Genomic DNA, 16,179 nt, shown 5'->3' with positions numbered 1-16,179 from the left:
AAGATCCCGCTGCGAACCCCGCGATCTCAATCGCCGCGCCGCCTCAACGGACGCGGGACCAGAACCATGGGGAACGCGAGCCTGACCGTGCTCATCAAAGCACGCCAGCGGGGAGCGCAGCACTCTAATAGGAAGTGCTTCACAGTCTGCACAAACAGCTCCCTCAAGAGCTGCTTGTGCATGCTGCGCTCCCAAACAATTCACACACAAAGCATGTGTGTCCCCACCCGTAATAAAACGAGGGCAAGGATGCACACATCTTTTAAATTGTTCGCTGGCCATTCTGATCAACTGATTGACAAACAACACCAAATAAGACAGACAGTTTCAACACAGAGCGCTTGCTGAAGAGCGAAAGCTAGTGTGTGTTGTGACAGCGTCACTTTTATACTTCCGGGTATGCCGTCACATGTTACGTCACGACGCAACACCAATCAGGATTGGATTAGTTTCATTCATACTTCAGAGGCGCACGCTTAGGGAGCGTCCCCAAAGTGTCGATACTCGACGCAGTGTAGAGTTCCCTCGAAAGGGAACTCACACTGCGTCTGACGCTATGGAGAACGCCTCCGTGTGAATCTGTGTCTGAAACACTTATCTAATCACGGCAATCCTATTGGCCGGCGACAGCCTATGACATCACTACTAGTGCGACCTGGAAGTATATAAGGGGAGCCTGGAGAACATCAACTTTTTCGTCTTCAGGGACTGTTTTGTCTGTAAACACTGCGGCCCAAATCTGCACTTCCTCACCCCAAGCGCTTCTTGCATCAGCCCTGAGGCTGGACCCATGATGAGTTGTCCTTCAACTTGGATCCCGTCTGTGGGTCTGGCAGTAAGTGCGCTCTTTCGAGCTCTTATGGCTATAGGCCTCCATGTGTGAATGTCGTTTAGGCCATCGCTCTATGGGCAGCAGGTTGAGCTCTGTTGGTCTCCTCCCTTTACGAGAGAAAAGGTTGAGCAGTAGACCACTGTTCCCTGTTAAAAAGTATCATGGGGGTGTTAGGTAGGGTTTTTATAGGATGGTGAAATTAGGGCCCTGAAGTTCCTATATATAGGTAGGCTATGCATACCCTTCCCAGAGGCCTCCTCTTATGTTAGAGTCGGCAGGCATATGTAGTGGGTAGTGCCAATCTGTACTAGTGAACAGGTTGGCTTTATTATATGGAAAATTCTCTAGTGAGGCCATCGTTCATCTGAGCATCAAATAGACATTCTGTTTGTGAGATGGCTTCCTCCCTAGCGGGAGTTATTCTACTGAGGCCACCGCTCTGTCAAGCTCCAGATAGGACTACAGAGTCAAGCATTTGGCCCTCGTTGGGCCACCTTGTTCGCCACCTTATCAGCAGCAGCAGGTCTCCTCTCACTTTGAGATTCGTTTTGAGATTATAGCTCTGAACCTCGGTCATATAAAATTTGTGTGCCTCGATATCTGGCTTAGGCTTGGAAAACTAGAAAAATGGTGGCGGTCTGCTGAGCATTCTCACCTTGAGCCTCTCAGTATCTGAGAGGTTCCTTCGAGTTAGAGCCCATCAGGAGATTTTATTCCTGTAAATCAATTTTTTTCTAGTACTGGCCTCCTCTTACTACAAGAGTCATCTAGCCAAAGCCCGCCTTTTGCACTAAGTGTAAAAATGCTAATGGTGTTACAGGGTAGATAGCAGCATAGGTAGCAGGCTATCTTCAAAAAAGCTTCCCATGCAGATATCTCATGGGCGTTGTCAGGCCTTTCTCTCTAGAAAGTAAAAAGCAGTAAGCTCAGGCCTCCGCCCTTTAGAGTCGAGTATAGTAGCTTGTTTTTCCAGCTAGGCCTTAAAACTGAAAAAGGATTTTTTCCGCTGAGCCCTTTGAATAAAATAATTCAAGTCATAAGGTTGAATGTCGTTGGCCACTTACTGTGGCCTCCATTTCCTTGGGTTTAGCAGAGAATCTAAAAACAGAGTCTTGTAAAAAAATACAAGATAATAGGCCTCGGCCTTGATACATTTCTCAGGGTCATACTGATAGTACTCCCCCTGTTAGGGTCATTATTTATTTTAGAGTACTTTGCTAACCATAGCTCAATCATGTCAATGTGGTAGTTGTGTGTGCTGTCAATGGGGACAGAAATATCTCACATTCCATTTAAAATATCTTCATTTGTGTTTCGAAGATGAACAAAAGTTAAGGGTTTGGAACTACATGAGGCAGAATAATGTAATGATGGTAAATGATGACAGATTTTTCACTTTTGGGCAAACTAACCCTTTAATGCTTTTAATTGAAAATACATGTTACATATTCTTTTAATTTGTTCTGTTTTGATTTTGCTGCAAAGGCGTGGATTCATGCTGGCATCCTCCTGAAGCATAAGTACAGTCTGCTAGTAGGATCTGCCTCCATCTCTGATGTTGTTACACAGGTAACAATACCACCCTGTTCCACAAACGAAAAAAGTGTTGTAGTGACCTTTGAAATGTCATATTTAGGCCTGATATTCAAAAGTTAGACACTTTAACTTTTCTAATAGCAAAGAGGCAGAGAAAAGCAGGGAGCAGGAGAAGTTCTGGTAAAAACAGGCAGTTTATTAAACAAATCGTAGTTGTGTCTTTCTCAACGTTGGCCTTCTGACTAGCACAAACAAAGCGTTATTATAACAAGCAAAGGAAAATGACTACTTCAACATTGTCTTTTGTCTGACTTTAAAGAGAGACAGTATTACCAAAACAATGTGAAATGACAAGTGTAATCATGTTAAAAAGTTTCAGGTCGGTAAGATATTTTGCTCACAGTAATATTGTGAGATATTATTACAATATAAATAACCGTTTTCTATTTTAATATATTTTAAAATGTAATTTATTCCTGTGATAGCAAAGCTGAAATTTCAGCATCATTACCCCAGTCTTCAGTGTCACATGATCCTTCAGAAATCATTCTAATATGCTGATTTAATGCTTAAGAAACATTTCTCATTATTATTAATGCTGTGGTGCTTTATATTTTTGTAGAAACCTTGATACATTTTTTCTTCATGATTCTTTAATGAATAGAAATTTCAAAAGAACAGCATTTATTTGAAATAAAAAAAACAGTATACATTATAAATATATAAAGAATTATAAACGTCTTTACTGTCACTTTTGGTCAATTTAGTGCATTGCCTTACTGAATAGAAATATTAGTTTCTTTCAAAAAATAAAAATGTAAAGACCAAGCTTTTGAACGGTAGTGTGTGTAAGTAAAACATTATTTAACATAATTTAAAAAAATTGTCATAAAAAAAATTCATACATCATAAAGTACAATAAGTACAACACAAAAATGCATAAACATTTTAATGTAGTATAGCATGATTAAAAATATTATAATAATGTATTATACATGCTATACTACATTAAAATGTTTATGCATTTTCGTGTTGAACATATTGTACTTGATGTAATAATAATAATAATTTTATAAAAATATCAGTTTAAATATTATTAAAATTATATGATTTGATTAAATTAATATTCAATATTTTATTATTTCATCTATATATTCAAAAAAATGTCACATCGTGTGTATGCAAATCTTGTAATTTGTTTTTATTTAAGAGAGATGTTCTAGCTGCTGAAGAGCTATTTTGAGATATTGCATTGCAGATTTGCATAAGCAAGCTAGCTACAATTAAATATTGAATGTATAAATAATTTTGCAGGTTTGTCATTTGTTTAAACATGTACTTAAACTTGCCTAATATTTAATTGATTCTTACTTTCCTATTCGCCTGCAGATAATATTTGTGGCGATCCTTCTCCAGAGTAACCTGGAATGCTTAGAGCCTCTTCTTATTCCCATTCTCTCTCTGTACATGGGAGCTCTGGTGCGATTCACTATCGTAGGACTGGGCTACTATTGTAGCGTCCACGACAACATCCCTGAATCAAACAGTCTCGATCAGGGGGTACGTTTATCAAAGCAGATTTTTGCAGAAAAATTGGAAAATTGCTTCCTATATTTAGTACTATACTTATGGTCACTTTCAGGGCGATGTCACCATAAGGAAGATGCTAAGTTTCTGGTGGCCGCTTGCACTCATTTTAGCCACTCAGCGCATCAGCCGACCCATCGTCAATCTGTTTGTCTCTCGGGACCTCAAGGGCAGCGCTGCATCAACTGAAGTGAGTACTGATGGGTGCTAGTATGTACTGCAGCAAACAGTAAAACACAGCAATCTATAATTGAATTGTGTGCATTTGCTAGGCGGTCGCAGTCCTCACAGCTACATATCCGGTGGGTCACGTGCCCTACGGTTGGTTAACAGAACTACGTGCCGTCTATCCAGCTTTTGATAAGGTCAGTGGTGGTTTTTACTATCAATTGCATAGCAAGCACCCTGAATGTCACAGCAAGGTTGTTTTTTTACAGGAAAAAAAAAAACATTTCTTCAGAAAATATACAAATGTAGTTCTTAAATAACTTGTATAATTGTCTTTCATTGTTTGGTATGAGTTTTTATAAAAGACCTTTGAAACTTTTATTTGTCTGGTTTGTCCTGAGGCTTTGGAAAGTTTTTTTTTAGTCAACACCCGATGACTAGAGTTCACCATAAAATGCCTCATGCTGAAGACCTGTAATTACATACCATTGAAAGACCTGCAACAGTCAGACATGCCTGATGTGGTGTCTGAATCAACTTATTTAGGTTTTGCCCCTTTCTAATTAAAGACATAACCAGTATCAGCTCTCTGTGGCTTTTAGAGCCAACAGGTTTGTTGTGTTGGCGAGTTTGAATGGGTTTAGGTTGGGGAGAACTTGTTTTGTAACTTTTAAATGCTGTTTTTTCCATCACTAGCACTTAATGTTCTTCTGGTAGGCGAGAAAGACAACAACTTTTCTTTTTTATTGGTTGATGCACATTATTGTGTTTTGGGTGTAAAAACATCTTTTTGCTTTTAGATGGTTTGATAGATGATGTCAAATTAGAATGTTTTCAAGCATGGATTCAAAATATTACATTGCGTTGTCGTTCTTTGTTAAATCTTTCCAAAACGAATTTTTCCATGCATAGTGGTTTAGCTTTATAATTGAACCTGTATCATTTTGAGGATAATAAACATTTATCTGTACTCCTTTTTTTTTTTTTTTTACAGAATAACCCTACCAATAAGTTTGCCAGTGGTCTGACAGTCACCACATCACACATCAAGAGGTTCACTCTCTGCTGTTTTATTCTCTCCTTAATGGTAAGCTCTCTTTATCAAACATCTCAGTGTGGGTGGGGTCACTATTGTTTTTTTAAAGAAACTAATACTTTTATTCAGCAAGGATGCATTAAATTGATCAAAAGTGTGGTCAGAATGAATGGCACCCTTGGTAAATATGATCAAAATGGCAGTAAAAAAATAAATCTTCATTGTTTATCCTTTTGATCTTTTCATTCAAAAAAATTGCAAAAATCTAACCTTTCATTGAAGTAAAAGAATTGAAAGTGGGGGGTAAATCACATTATGAAATAAATGCTTTTCTCCAAAACACACTGGCCATAATTATTGGCTCCCTGTTATTAAATATTTTTGGCAACCTACTTTTTGCCAAGATAACAGCTCTGAGTCTTCTCCTATAATGCCTGATGAGTTTGGAGAACACCTGACAAGAGATCAGAGACCATTCCTGCATACAGAATCTCTCCAGATCCTTCAGATTCACAAGTTCATGTTAGTGCTTCTTCTCTTCAGTTCAGCCCACTCGTATAGGGTTCGGGTCAGGGGACTGGGACGGTCATGGCAAAAGCTTCATTTTGTGCTCAGTGACCCATTTTTGTGTTTTTTTTATGTTTGTTTTGGATCGTTGTCCTGATGGAAGATCCAACCACAGCCCGTTATAAGATTTCTAGCAGAAGCGGTCAGGTTTAGATTTTTTTATCTGTTGGTATTTGCTAGAATCCATAATACCATGGATCTGAACAAGATGTCCAGGACCTCCAGCAATAAAATAGGCCCACAACATATAATATCCAGCAGTATATTTAACCGTAGACATGGGGTACTTTATATCCCTGTTTGCACCTAACACATCTGGTGGGTTTGCTGCCAAAAAGCCCTTTTTTTGTTTCATCTGACCATAGAATCCTTTTGAAGTTCCAGTCGTGTCTGACAACTGAATATGCTGGAGTTTTTTTTTTTTGGAGGAGCGAGGAGGATTTTTCTTGAAACACTCCCAAACAACATGTGGTGATGTAGGGGTTGTTTGATATATTTTTTTAGGCTTTCTGACCCCCAAGACTCAAGTAATCTCTGCATTTCTCCATCTGTGATCCTTGGAGAATCTTTGGCCACTCAAACTCTCATCCTCACCGTGCATTAAGACAATATAGATGCATGTCCTCTTCCTGGCAGATTCGTAACATCTGAAGTTGATTGGAACTTCTTAATTATTGCCCTAATGGTCAAAATGGGGATTTTCAATTCTTTAGCTATTTTCTTACAACCACTTTCTATTTTGTGATGCTCAACAATCTTTTGATGCACATCAGAACGATATTCTTTGGTTTTACTCATTGTGATGGATGGGAATTTGGATTTTTGGCCATTTTTGATCATATTTACCAGGGGTTCCATTCATTCTGACCACAACTGTATAATGTTACAAACTATTTCTATTTTAAATAAATGCTACACTTTTGAACTTTCAACTGTTTATATCTTTGATATTTATAAGAAATGTTTCTTGAGCATGAGCATCAGATCAGCATTTTAGATGAGTTCTGAAGGGTCATGTAATACTGAAAAATGTCTTTTAATTTACTATTTTTTGATATAATTTTTATTTATTATATAACATTTAAGGAAACTTCACAAGTTTGTAGCAGTAGCTGTTTATAATAAATGAGCATCTTACTCTTACCTGACACTGATATTAAAATTCGATTTGGCTCTATTTATTAATTTTAGAATTTATTAATTAATTTTTTCGGATGCCATTCATATTGAAATTAAATGAAAGTATGGTGCGCAAACAGTAGCTCAGGTAGCCTGTCAAAAACACATGAGTTTGCCTAACAACAGTAGGTCATTTGCGCTGGAATTTGTACAAAGGTTGTGTGAGAAAAACACAGACTTGGCAGATTCGGACGGGGTTAGTACGTCTCTAACGACTTTAATATTTAATATATTACAACTGCCCATTTACATTTAATAATTTGGTGTTTGCATGTATAAGTATACAAGAAATAGAAAAATGTAAAAAAGTAGGGCTGATGAAGCATGCAGTATCACTAAAGGGATAGTGAAAATTGAAAAATGAAAATTCCGTCATCATTTACTCACCCTCAAGTTGTTCCAAACCTGTATGAGTTTCTGTCTTCTGCTGAACACAAAAGAAGATATTTTGAAGAAGATTGTTAACCAGACAGTTAATGGTAGCCATTGACTTCATAGGTAATTAAACAATACTATAGAAATCAATGGCTACCATCAATTGTCTGGTTGCCAACATTCTTCAAAATGTAATGATATGATAAATGTGCACAACATTCTTTCTGTTAAAAGAAACTCATGCAGGTTTGGAACAACTTGAGGGTGAGTAATGGTTGACTAAATTTTTGGGTGAACTAGTTCTTAAACTAGCCTGGTAAAACCAAACTCTGCTACTTCGCTTTGCTTCATAGACAGAATCTGGCATGGCAAATTGAAAAGTGTTTTCTTTCTCGCGGGGCGCTTATCTGAAGTATAAAATCATTGGTTACCCGTAAGCCAATCACATAACGTCTGGTTATGACGTGTGTTATTCGCCAGCTCAGCTGCATCGAACTTCCACTGTAAACACATGTATGATGCGAAAACGAAACCATCGAGCGAAATACCGGAGTGAACATGGCTGACCGAGTTTTGCTGCTTCCTTAACCTGATCCTCCATGAGTGCAACCAAGGGGGACACAATCACAACTATCGCCTTGCCGGCCTTTGGCATGCCCAGTTTCTCGCTGACGATCGGTAATAGTTGATAAATTAAACTTTTCCCAAAACCTGTCGGGAGTAGGGCCACAACATCACCTCCATTCAAAATGTTTAACAAACACTCTTCTTGTTCGGGCTTCAGTTTGCAAATGCCGGGAATATTCTCCACAACAGAGCGAATTGCATCCCGTGTCTCCATATCCGCGGCCGTTTTCGATTTCCCTAACCTAAAATACAATCTTAAACTCAGTGCTTAGCGTCTACGTCACGGCTCTCAGCCCGCCCTCTGTTCGTTGATTGGCCGGCTGTTTTCAGGCCGGAGGAAAACTGAGAGACATGTCGATGTCTCAGACTGAGTACAGAAGCGAACTGAAATTGAGCGGAAGTACGAAGTCTGACGTAGTCAGGCTACTCTTAACTGTCACCAACAGTAAAAAAAACAACAACACTTAAAACAGTGTGCATTTTTCACATGCCATAAATTCAGGAAACACTGATTAGTAAACCCCTACTTGTTGTTTACTTGTTTTGCTTTTACCTCAGGGCCTGAAGACAAAAAAAAAACTAGCTGAAATGAGTCACAGTTTATATAATGCAAGTCCAACAGCGCTGTTGGAAAGCAGATGTTACACACATGCAGTAGGTTTTACTTTATAATGGGAAAAAAAAAAAATGTATTTTTATTTTTACAATATGCAGTCAGGATAAACAATGTACCCTTTTTATGAAAAAGAAAAAGACAGACCAAACTATAGAGCTTGGATGGACATGTCACATTTTTGTTTTCCGTGACATGACATGTTGTGTAATTGGTAGGTGTGTGTTGTGTAATTATGGATTAGAGGATTGGATCAAATCGAAATTAACAGCACAAATTAACAATTTGCAATGCACACCCTCTTTTCTGAATGGAGATGCAACACCTATGCGAGATGTCTCAAAACAGCCTGAAGATCTTTGGCAGCTTTCCTGCTTCTTGTTTCATAATGATAGCAGAGATAACAACGGGTCAAATAATCTTGCAGAGAATATTTTTAACGAACCAACCAGCAATTTTTATTTAATTTTATGTAATATGTTTTAATTTTTTTATTATAATTTTTTTTTTTTTTGGGGGGAGAAATGTTGCTGCATCAATTGCACAAGTCTGGAGGATTTTTAAGTTGGCATTCACATTTCCTAAACAATATCTACAGAAATGCTCCTTTATCTTAATGTTGCAAACTCATAAACTTGATATGTTTGTCTTTATAGCCCAGGTTGAACATGCATTAATCTGCTGGTCTGTTTACTGTATTGTTTTTGACAGTGCAAAATCGTTACGCTTGGTTTGGTTTTCAGAGTGTGAAAGGCTGAGGAAAAACTAAAATTACTACGGGGGTTTGTGGCTAGAACTGTGGTGAGGAGGAGTGAGCAGTGAAGGTCAAAGCCAAGTGAATATTATATGACTCAAGCCCATCGCTTTTAACTTGGTTAGATATGGAGGATCTTTCACTGTAAACGGGCACGCCTGGCCTTTGTCTGACCCTATTGTGCCAGAAGAGAGGAATGCCCGTAGGCAGGGCGTCGAGCAGGCCTGGCGTGAGACAATTGTATAATCTGGTCTTGCTGGAATGAGAAGAGTCTCATAACAAAGAAACAGTCAAAACTAACTGGCACATCCAAGATTAAGGGTGATGGAGTGAGACAAAAATGTATACTAGACAAAATGCATTTGATGGTGCACATTTTGATTTCATTGACACACAATAAGGTTCAATTCGTTAACATTAGATACACACTACCGTTCAAAGGTTTGGTTCATTTAAAAAAAAGAAATAAATACTTTTATTTAGCAAGGACACATTAAATTGATCAAACGTGACTGTAAAGAAATGCATGTTATATAAGATTTCTGGTCACACTTTAGTTTAGGGTCCAGTTTTCACTATTAACTAACTATTAATTACGACTTTTGCCTCGATAAACTTAAAATAATTACTGCTTTTTAATAGTTAGCAAGGTAGTTGTTAAGTGTAGGTATTGGGTAGGATTTAAGGATGTAGAATATGGTCATGCAGAATAAAGCACTAATATGTGCTTTATAAGTATAAATATATCCTAGTAATATGCATGCTAATAAGCAAGTAGTTAATTGTGAGAATTGGACCCTAAACGAAAGTGTTACCATATTTCTATTACAAATACTGTAAATGCTGTTCTTTTAAACTTTCTTTTTTTAATCAGATCTTGAAAAATGTGAATCATTGTCCACAAAAATATTAAGCTGCACAGCTGTTGGAGAAACAAACATGTTTCATGAGCACCAAATCAGAATTTTAGACTGATTTCTGAAGGATCATGTGTCACTGAAGAAGACTGAAGTAATGCAATAGGAAGCATGAACTAAGAAGACTGGCGGCTTAAAATTAATTACATTTTAAAATATTTTATGGCATTTTGATACAAAACTGATAAATGAAGTGATTTGTGCACACACACTCACCTAAAGGATTATTAGGAACACCATACTAATTCTGTGTTTGACCCCCTTTCGCCTTCAGAACTGCCTTAATTCTACGTGGCATTGATTCAACAAGGTGCTGAAAGCATTCTTTAGAAATGTTGGCCCATATTGATAGGAAAGCATCTTGCAGTTGATGGAGATTTGTGGGATGCACATCCAGGGCACGAAGCTCCCGTTCCACCACATGCCAAAGATGCTCTATTGGGTTGAGATCTGGTGACTGTGGGGGCCATTTTAGTACAGTGAACTCATTGTCATGTTCAAGAAACCAATTTGAAATGATTCGAGCTTTGTGACATGGTGCATTATCCTGCTGGAAGTAGCCATCAGAGGATGGGTACATGGTGGCCATAAAGGGATGGACATGGTCAGAAACAATTCTCAGGTAGGCCGTGACATTTAAACCATGCCCAATTGGCACTAAGGGGCCTAAAGTGTGCCAAGAAAACATCCCCCACACCATTACACCACCACCACCAGCCTGCACAGGGGTAACAAGGCATGATGGATCCATGTTCTCATTCTGTTTACGCCAAATTCTGACTCTACCATCTGAATGTCTCAACAGAAATCGAGACTGATCAGACCCTTTTCCCTTTTCACACCATTCTTCGTAAACCCTAGAAATGGTTGTGCGTGAAAATCCCAGTAACTGAGCAGATTGTGAAATACTCAGACCGGCCCGTCTGGCACCAACAACCATGCCACGCTCAAAATTGCTTAAATCACCTTTCTTTCCCATTCTGACATTCAGTTTGGAGTTCAGGAGATTGTCTTGAGCAGGACCACACCCCTAAATGCATTGAAGCAACTGCCATGTGATTGGTTGATTAGATAATTGCATTAATGAGAGATTGAACAGGTGTTCCTAATAATCCTTTAGGTGAGTGTACAGTAACCACAGGACAGAAAAACTGTCATTTTGCTCTGTCTCCTGTTCATTTCTCTATGTCTGTGTTTGCCAGATGTGTTTCATTATATTCTGGACCCCTCATGTTTCTGAGCGCATCCTGGTCGATGTCATCGCGGTGGACACGGCCTTCGCTCAGCTCTGCATCATTCCACTGAGAGTCTTTTCCTTCTTCCCTCTACCTGGTACCATTAAGTCTCTTATTTTACATTTTAACTTTATATACAACCTTATATCATTTGCAGTGCCTTACATCTATGTGACCTTGTGACTGTGTGTACAGTTATGGTTCGAGCTCATCTAACAGGCTGGTTAATGACGTTGAAGAAAACTTTCGTCCTGGCACCTAGTTCAGTTCTGCGCATCATTGTGCTCATTTCCAGTCTTCTGGTGCTGCCGTACATGGGGTTGGTATACAGTAGGAATATGCTAAATTATCCTCATTTAAATATCATGGGAATGTGCTTCTGCTCAGTATGCAATCTGTGAAGTAATTAGCTGTCATGCTGCCTCTGGTTTATTTTTAGACCCACTAAAAATTCAATTCAAATCCCTGTCTGCATTTTGTGAATTAATTATGACTCTGCTCTAGAGCTTATGCAGACTGCTGCAGCAACATTTAAAATTAACTCAGAAAATTGTTCTTTAAAGACCACCTGTAGTGAAAATCAAGTTTTTAATGTTGCTTTTGTCTGTGTGGTGTTTTTAATGTGCTTTAAAGGGTTATTTCACCCGAAAATGAAAATTCTGTCACTAATTACTCACCCTCATGTTGTTCCAACCCCGTAAGACTTTCTTCGGAACACAAATTAAGATATTTTTGATTAAATCAGAAGCCTATGGAGGAGTGAAACAGCTCTCAATGTAATTGAAACCTGGCGGCCCAGAAAGTAAATAAAAACATTGTTAAAATAGTCCAAGGCTCACTATTGGCTAGAATCATACTCATGACCAGCGTCGGCCAATAGTGAACCTACGTTCTGACGTAGCGTTGCGCTGTTACACTACGTGAACTCACTCTGAGGCCCACATAAAAATAACGACTTTATTCAACTATTCGTTTTCTTCTGTGTTTTTTTGCACACAAAAAGTATTGTCGTCGCTTGATAAACTTATGGTTGAGCCACTGTAGTCACTTGGACTATTTTATGATGTTTTTATTTACTTTCTGGGCCGGCAGGTTTCAATTGCATAGAAACCTATGGAGTGAGACAGCTCTCAGATTTAATTAAAAATATCTTAATTTGTGTTCTGAAGATGAACGAAAGTCTTACGGGGTTGGAACAACATGAGGTTGAGTAATTACTGACAGAATTTTCATTTTTGGGTGAACCTTTAAGACAAACCATGTGCAAATTCATAAGTCAACACCATTTTCTCATTAAAACTGCAGTGAAAAAAGACAGTCTCAAAAATGTGGTTTGAAAATGCTGGACATAGACATAGCAGACATGTAATAATTATTTATTTGTTATTATTATTATTATTTATTATTATTATTATTTATATCTTTTATTATTATTATTATTTATCTATTTATTTATTATTATTTTTTATTTTTTAATTTATTTTTATTTTTTGGTAAGAGGGGAAAAAAAAGTGAAAATAAACAGTTTAAAAAAAAAAAGAAAAAAAAAAGAAAATGCTGGTGTTCCTTGCGTCACAAACTATCTTGTAACCAATTATGTCACGAGGGGGGCGGGGTTTAGCATATCATTAACTATGCTGCGAAGCAGGGGAGTCTCAAGAGAAACCAGGTTATTCCGGTATATTTTTCTGTTGATATGAAAAATCGGGTACATTTAGCAATATACCGGGTGAAATATATATATGATGTATATTACGATGAACGAAATGCCTTTTTCCACTGACGTTCTATTATGTTCAAAGCGTTTCTAAGGATACTGATTTTTAGAAGGCAGCTGTCTGACTCCGAGATGGCGAATGGGAACATGGTTTGTGTAGCAATATATATATTATTATTACTTTTTAAAATTATCGTTATGTATCCGACGTAGTAGAGAGCGATGCATAAAACTCATTACATTCTGATACATCGGCTTGTATACGATCACGAGGCTGTATGATTCACTCTTCCACTTCTTCTGAATCAGTTTCTGGTTGAAACATATATGGCTGAATTAAACCAGTATTTCCACTTGCCATTGTGCAGCGTTAAGGTGACCGAGTGGATCAGGTATTCTGAGCTGGTTTGAGTAAGTGAGTGAGTGGAGGCGGGGCTAATTTGCTCATTCATGGTTCCACATGTACTACATGAAGCAAGGGTGTAGAGTTACATTCAAGCTATTTTAAGACATTTAAAAAAAAGTTTTTTCCTTTGAACATTTTTTATTCATATGTCATTTTGGTGATCAAAGATTAGTTTTAAGGGATAAAATTATTGACTACAGGGGGACTTTATGGTTTGTTGATTAGAGCAACATTGTGCTGCAACTGTAAAGCATTAAATTGTAAATGTGTTCTGCGGGTACTGTATTGAAACCACATTTGTCATGCTAATGTTGTTTGTTGCAGGGTGCATGGTGCCACACTGGGAGTGGGGTCTTTATTAGCAGGATTTGTGGGAGAATCCACCATGGTTGCAGTGGCTGCCTGTTATGTATACCGAAAACAGGTGAGGAGCCATCAGACTGTGAAAGTCAACAGTTCTGCAGAAATATTAAAGCTGGTGTACTACCTTATTTTCAAAGCAGAAGTGATACAATACAGGTTGTTTCAAAGCAGTATCACAGTAATAAACAGGAAAATAACAGAATCACTTCTTCAAATATTCAGCTCAAATCAGTTCAGTGTTGATTAAGTTCAGTTCAATAACTGTGTAAAGTTAATCAATTTTAAAATGAATTCGATTTAGCTATGAAGCAGCTCTACAGAAGACAATACTGCCGTTATCCAGCTCAGTTGTGAGACTTACAAATTATTAGGCACTATAGATAAATAACTACAAGAATAACAAAGTGCAGTAATGGACTGGTTTTGTACAGCTAAAATAACTAGAAGCAACTGACACCGGAAGCCTTGCACATTCAGATTACAATTTGTCAACCTGCTCTTACGCTAAAAATAAGGTGGATATGTGAAGTTAGATACAATAACCGGTTAAAAGGGAACTGTATAATTTCTGTGCTACTAGAGTCACAAACATGCAGAAAATAATGATTATTTTCAAACAGGTTCCAGAACACTTCCTCTTCTGTCATTGGTCAGAAAAACAAGTTGCCCAGCCCTAATCTCACACCATTGGTTGAGCTGTTGCTGTGAAAAAAAAAGAAATGTTTTGAAAGTATCACAGTGTTTACTGGGGGATTCAATTTGATTAACATTTTTCTGTTATTTAAGTAGTTACTTCTGATGTAGTTGCATTAAATACTGTATAAAAGATAGAACAATTCTATATAAAACAATACTGGATTTAACAAAAAAAATGTGTGTTTTTAATGTAACCTTCTCCCTTTAAATACTTTGGTCAGTTCAAGAATTATTTATTTGAAAGAATTAAAAGAGCAGTTTCATGTCTATCCTTGTATTGCTCGACTGGGAGAAGTTGATAAGGGATTTAGAAAGTAATAAGTAATGCAATACTTTTTAGAGAGAATAATTCGTACAGTAATCTAATTACACGATAGAAGATGTAATTAGTACCCAGTAATGAATTACTTTTTTTAGAGTAACTTACTTAGCATTGTGTATAATGTTATAATATATTTGTATATATATATAATGTATATTTTAATTTAAAAAAAGCTTAATTTTGTCAGTTTTCATACACGACACCTGAAAGCAGTTGTTCATGGAGTCCGTTTAATGCAAATCAGGAGTATTATCGTCTCAATGGTCCTAGACTTTTAACATACTCGTGTTCAGTATCTATTCTGCAGTATTTATTATTGTCAATTTGTGTTGTCAGAAGAAAACCCCAGAAGCAGAAACGGTTGTGGAGGAGAATAACTCTTCCCCGATGACTGAAATCACTTCCAGGACACAGTTAGACGTCATTGAGGAGGCTGAGAATGTGCTGACGGAAAGAGAAGATGAGTGAATCAAAGCATGGAAAGAAAAAGCAAGGGAAGAATACTGTATACATGTTTTTTCTTTCATTTGGAGATGGTGAAGAGGTGGATCTCTGCAGCAGTGCAGTGTCTTTTGGATAAGTGTTAACTTGGAGTGGACTTTATTCTATAGAACTAATGTTTCTACAGGTCTACAATCTCTGCATTACCCCAGTGCAACGGTGAGATTGTACGGGGTAGAATGAGCAGATTTGCATGTCTACATCAAATGCACTCCCGCACTTTTTAAACTGAGGCATTTTTACAGACGTCTTCCAGAGTTTCTGTTCTGCAGCCTGTGAACGTTTTTTTTTGGGGGGGAAATAGAGAAAGAGTGCATCAAAAACAGGCTTGAAAGATGTTTTAATGACAGAACTGTTATCTGCTGAACTTTGACCCTGAGACATACCGTTTTCCTCTTGCATTGAGACGCACAATGAATAGTTACACTTTGTGTATTATAAATTGCTTAGAAGGAATATATTTTACTGACTTGTGGCACAGACTAGATTTGATAGTATATTTCAATTGATTTATTTTTGTATTCAATGCACAAATGTTGTATACTTTGCAAATGCCACTATGGAGTTATAATACAGTACTGAAGTACAGTAGACTATTTATGAGTTTTTATGAACGCATGAACATAATTTCTGATCAAGTCATCTGATCCAGTATTTTGTGCTGGGACCACATTATAGAATCCATTTTATTTCGTTTTCCAGATCTTAGAAATGAACTATACACTTTTCTTTCAATACCTCTTTTGTT

General features: G+C 37.5%; 1 protein-coding gene across 2 annotated transcripts in view; it reads left to right on the top strand.

Annotated features, from left to right (window-relative positions):
* ankha (ANKH inorganic pyrophosphate transport regulator a) overlaps positions 1 to 15,507 on the top strand; it is a 36,666-nt gene extending 21,159 nt beyond the window's left edge. Inside the window, exons 4-12 of one of the 2 annotated variants that reach the window (XM_056254192.1) lie at positions 2,318 to 2,401; positions 3,758 to 3,928; positions 4,011 to 4,145; positions 4,228 to 4,320; positions 5,118 to 5,210; positions 11,394 to 11,523; positions 11,622 to 11,745; positions 13,874 to 13,973; positions 15,267 to 15,507. In XM_056254192.1, the coding sequence (XP_056110167.1) occupies positions 2,318 to 2,401; positions 3,758 to 3,928; positions 4,011 to 4,145; positions 4,228 to 4,320; positions 5,118 to 5,210; positions 11,394 to 11,523; positions 11,622 to 11,745; positions 13,874 to 13,973; positions 15,267 to 15,398 (1,062 nt within the window). In that variant the 3' untranslated portion in view covers positions 15,399 to 15,507. The remainder of the gene's footprint in view (positions 1 to 2,317; positions 2,402 to 3,757; positions 3,929 to 4,010; positions 4,146 to 4,227; positions 4,321 to 5,117; positions 5,211 to 11,393; positions 11,524 to 11,621; positions 11,746 to 13,873; positions 13,974 to 15,266) is intronic. The other variant, XM_056254193.1, reaches the window with a different exon arrangement.
* The last annotated feature ends 672 nt before the right edge of the window (positions 15,508 to 16,179 follow it).

Source organism: Rhinichthys klamathensis, unplaced genomic scaffold (assembly GCF_029890125.1).
Source record: "Rhinichthys klamathensis goyatoka isolate OS25496 unplaced genomic scaffold, OSU_Roscu_1.1 h1tg000110l_1, whole genome shotgun sequence".
In the NCBI taxonomy this organism is placed as follows: Eukaryota; Metazoa; Chordata; class Actinopteri; order Cypriniformes; family Leuciscidae; genus Rhinichthys; species Rhinichthys klamathensis.
This window is presented reverse-complemented; position numbering and strand designations above follow the sequence as displayed.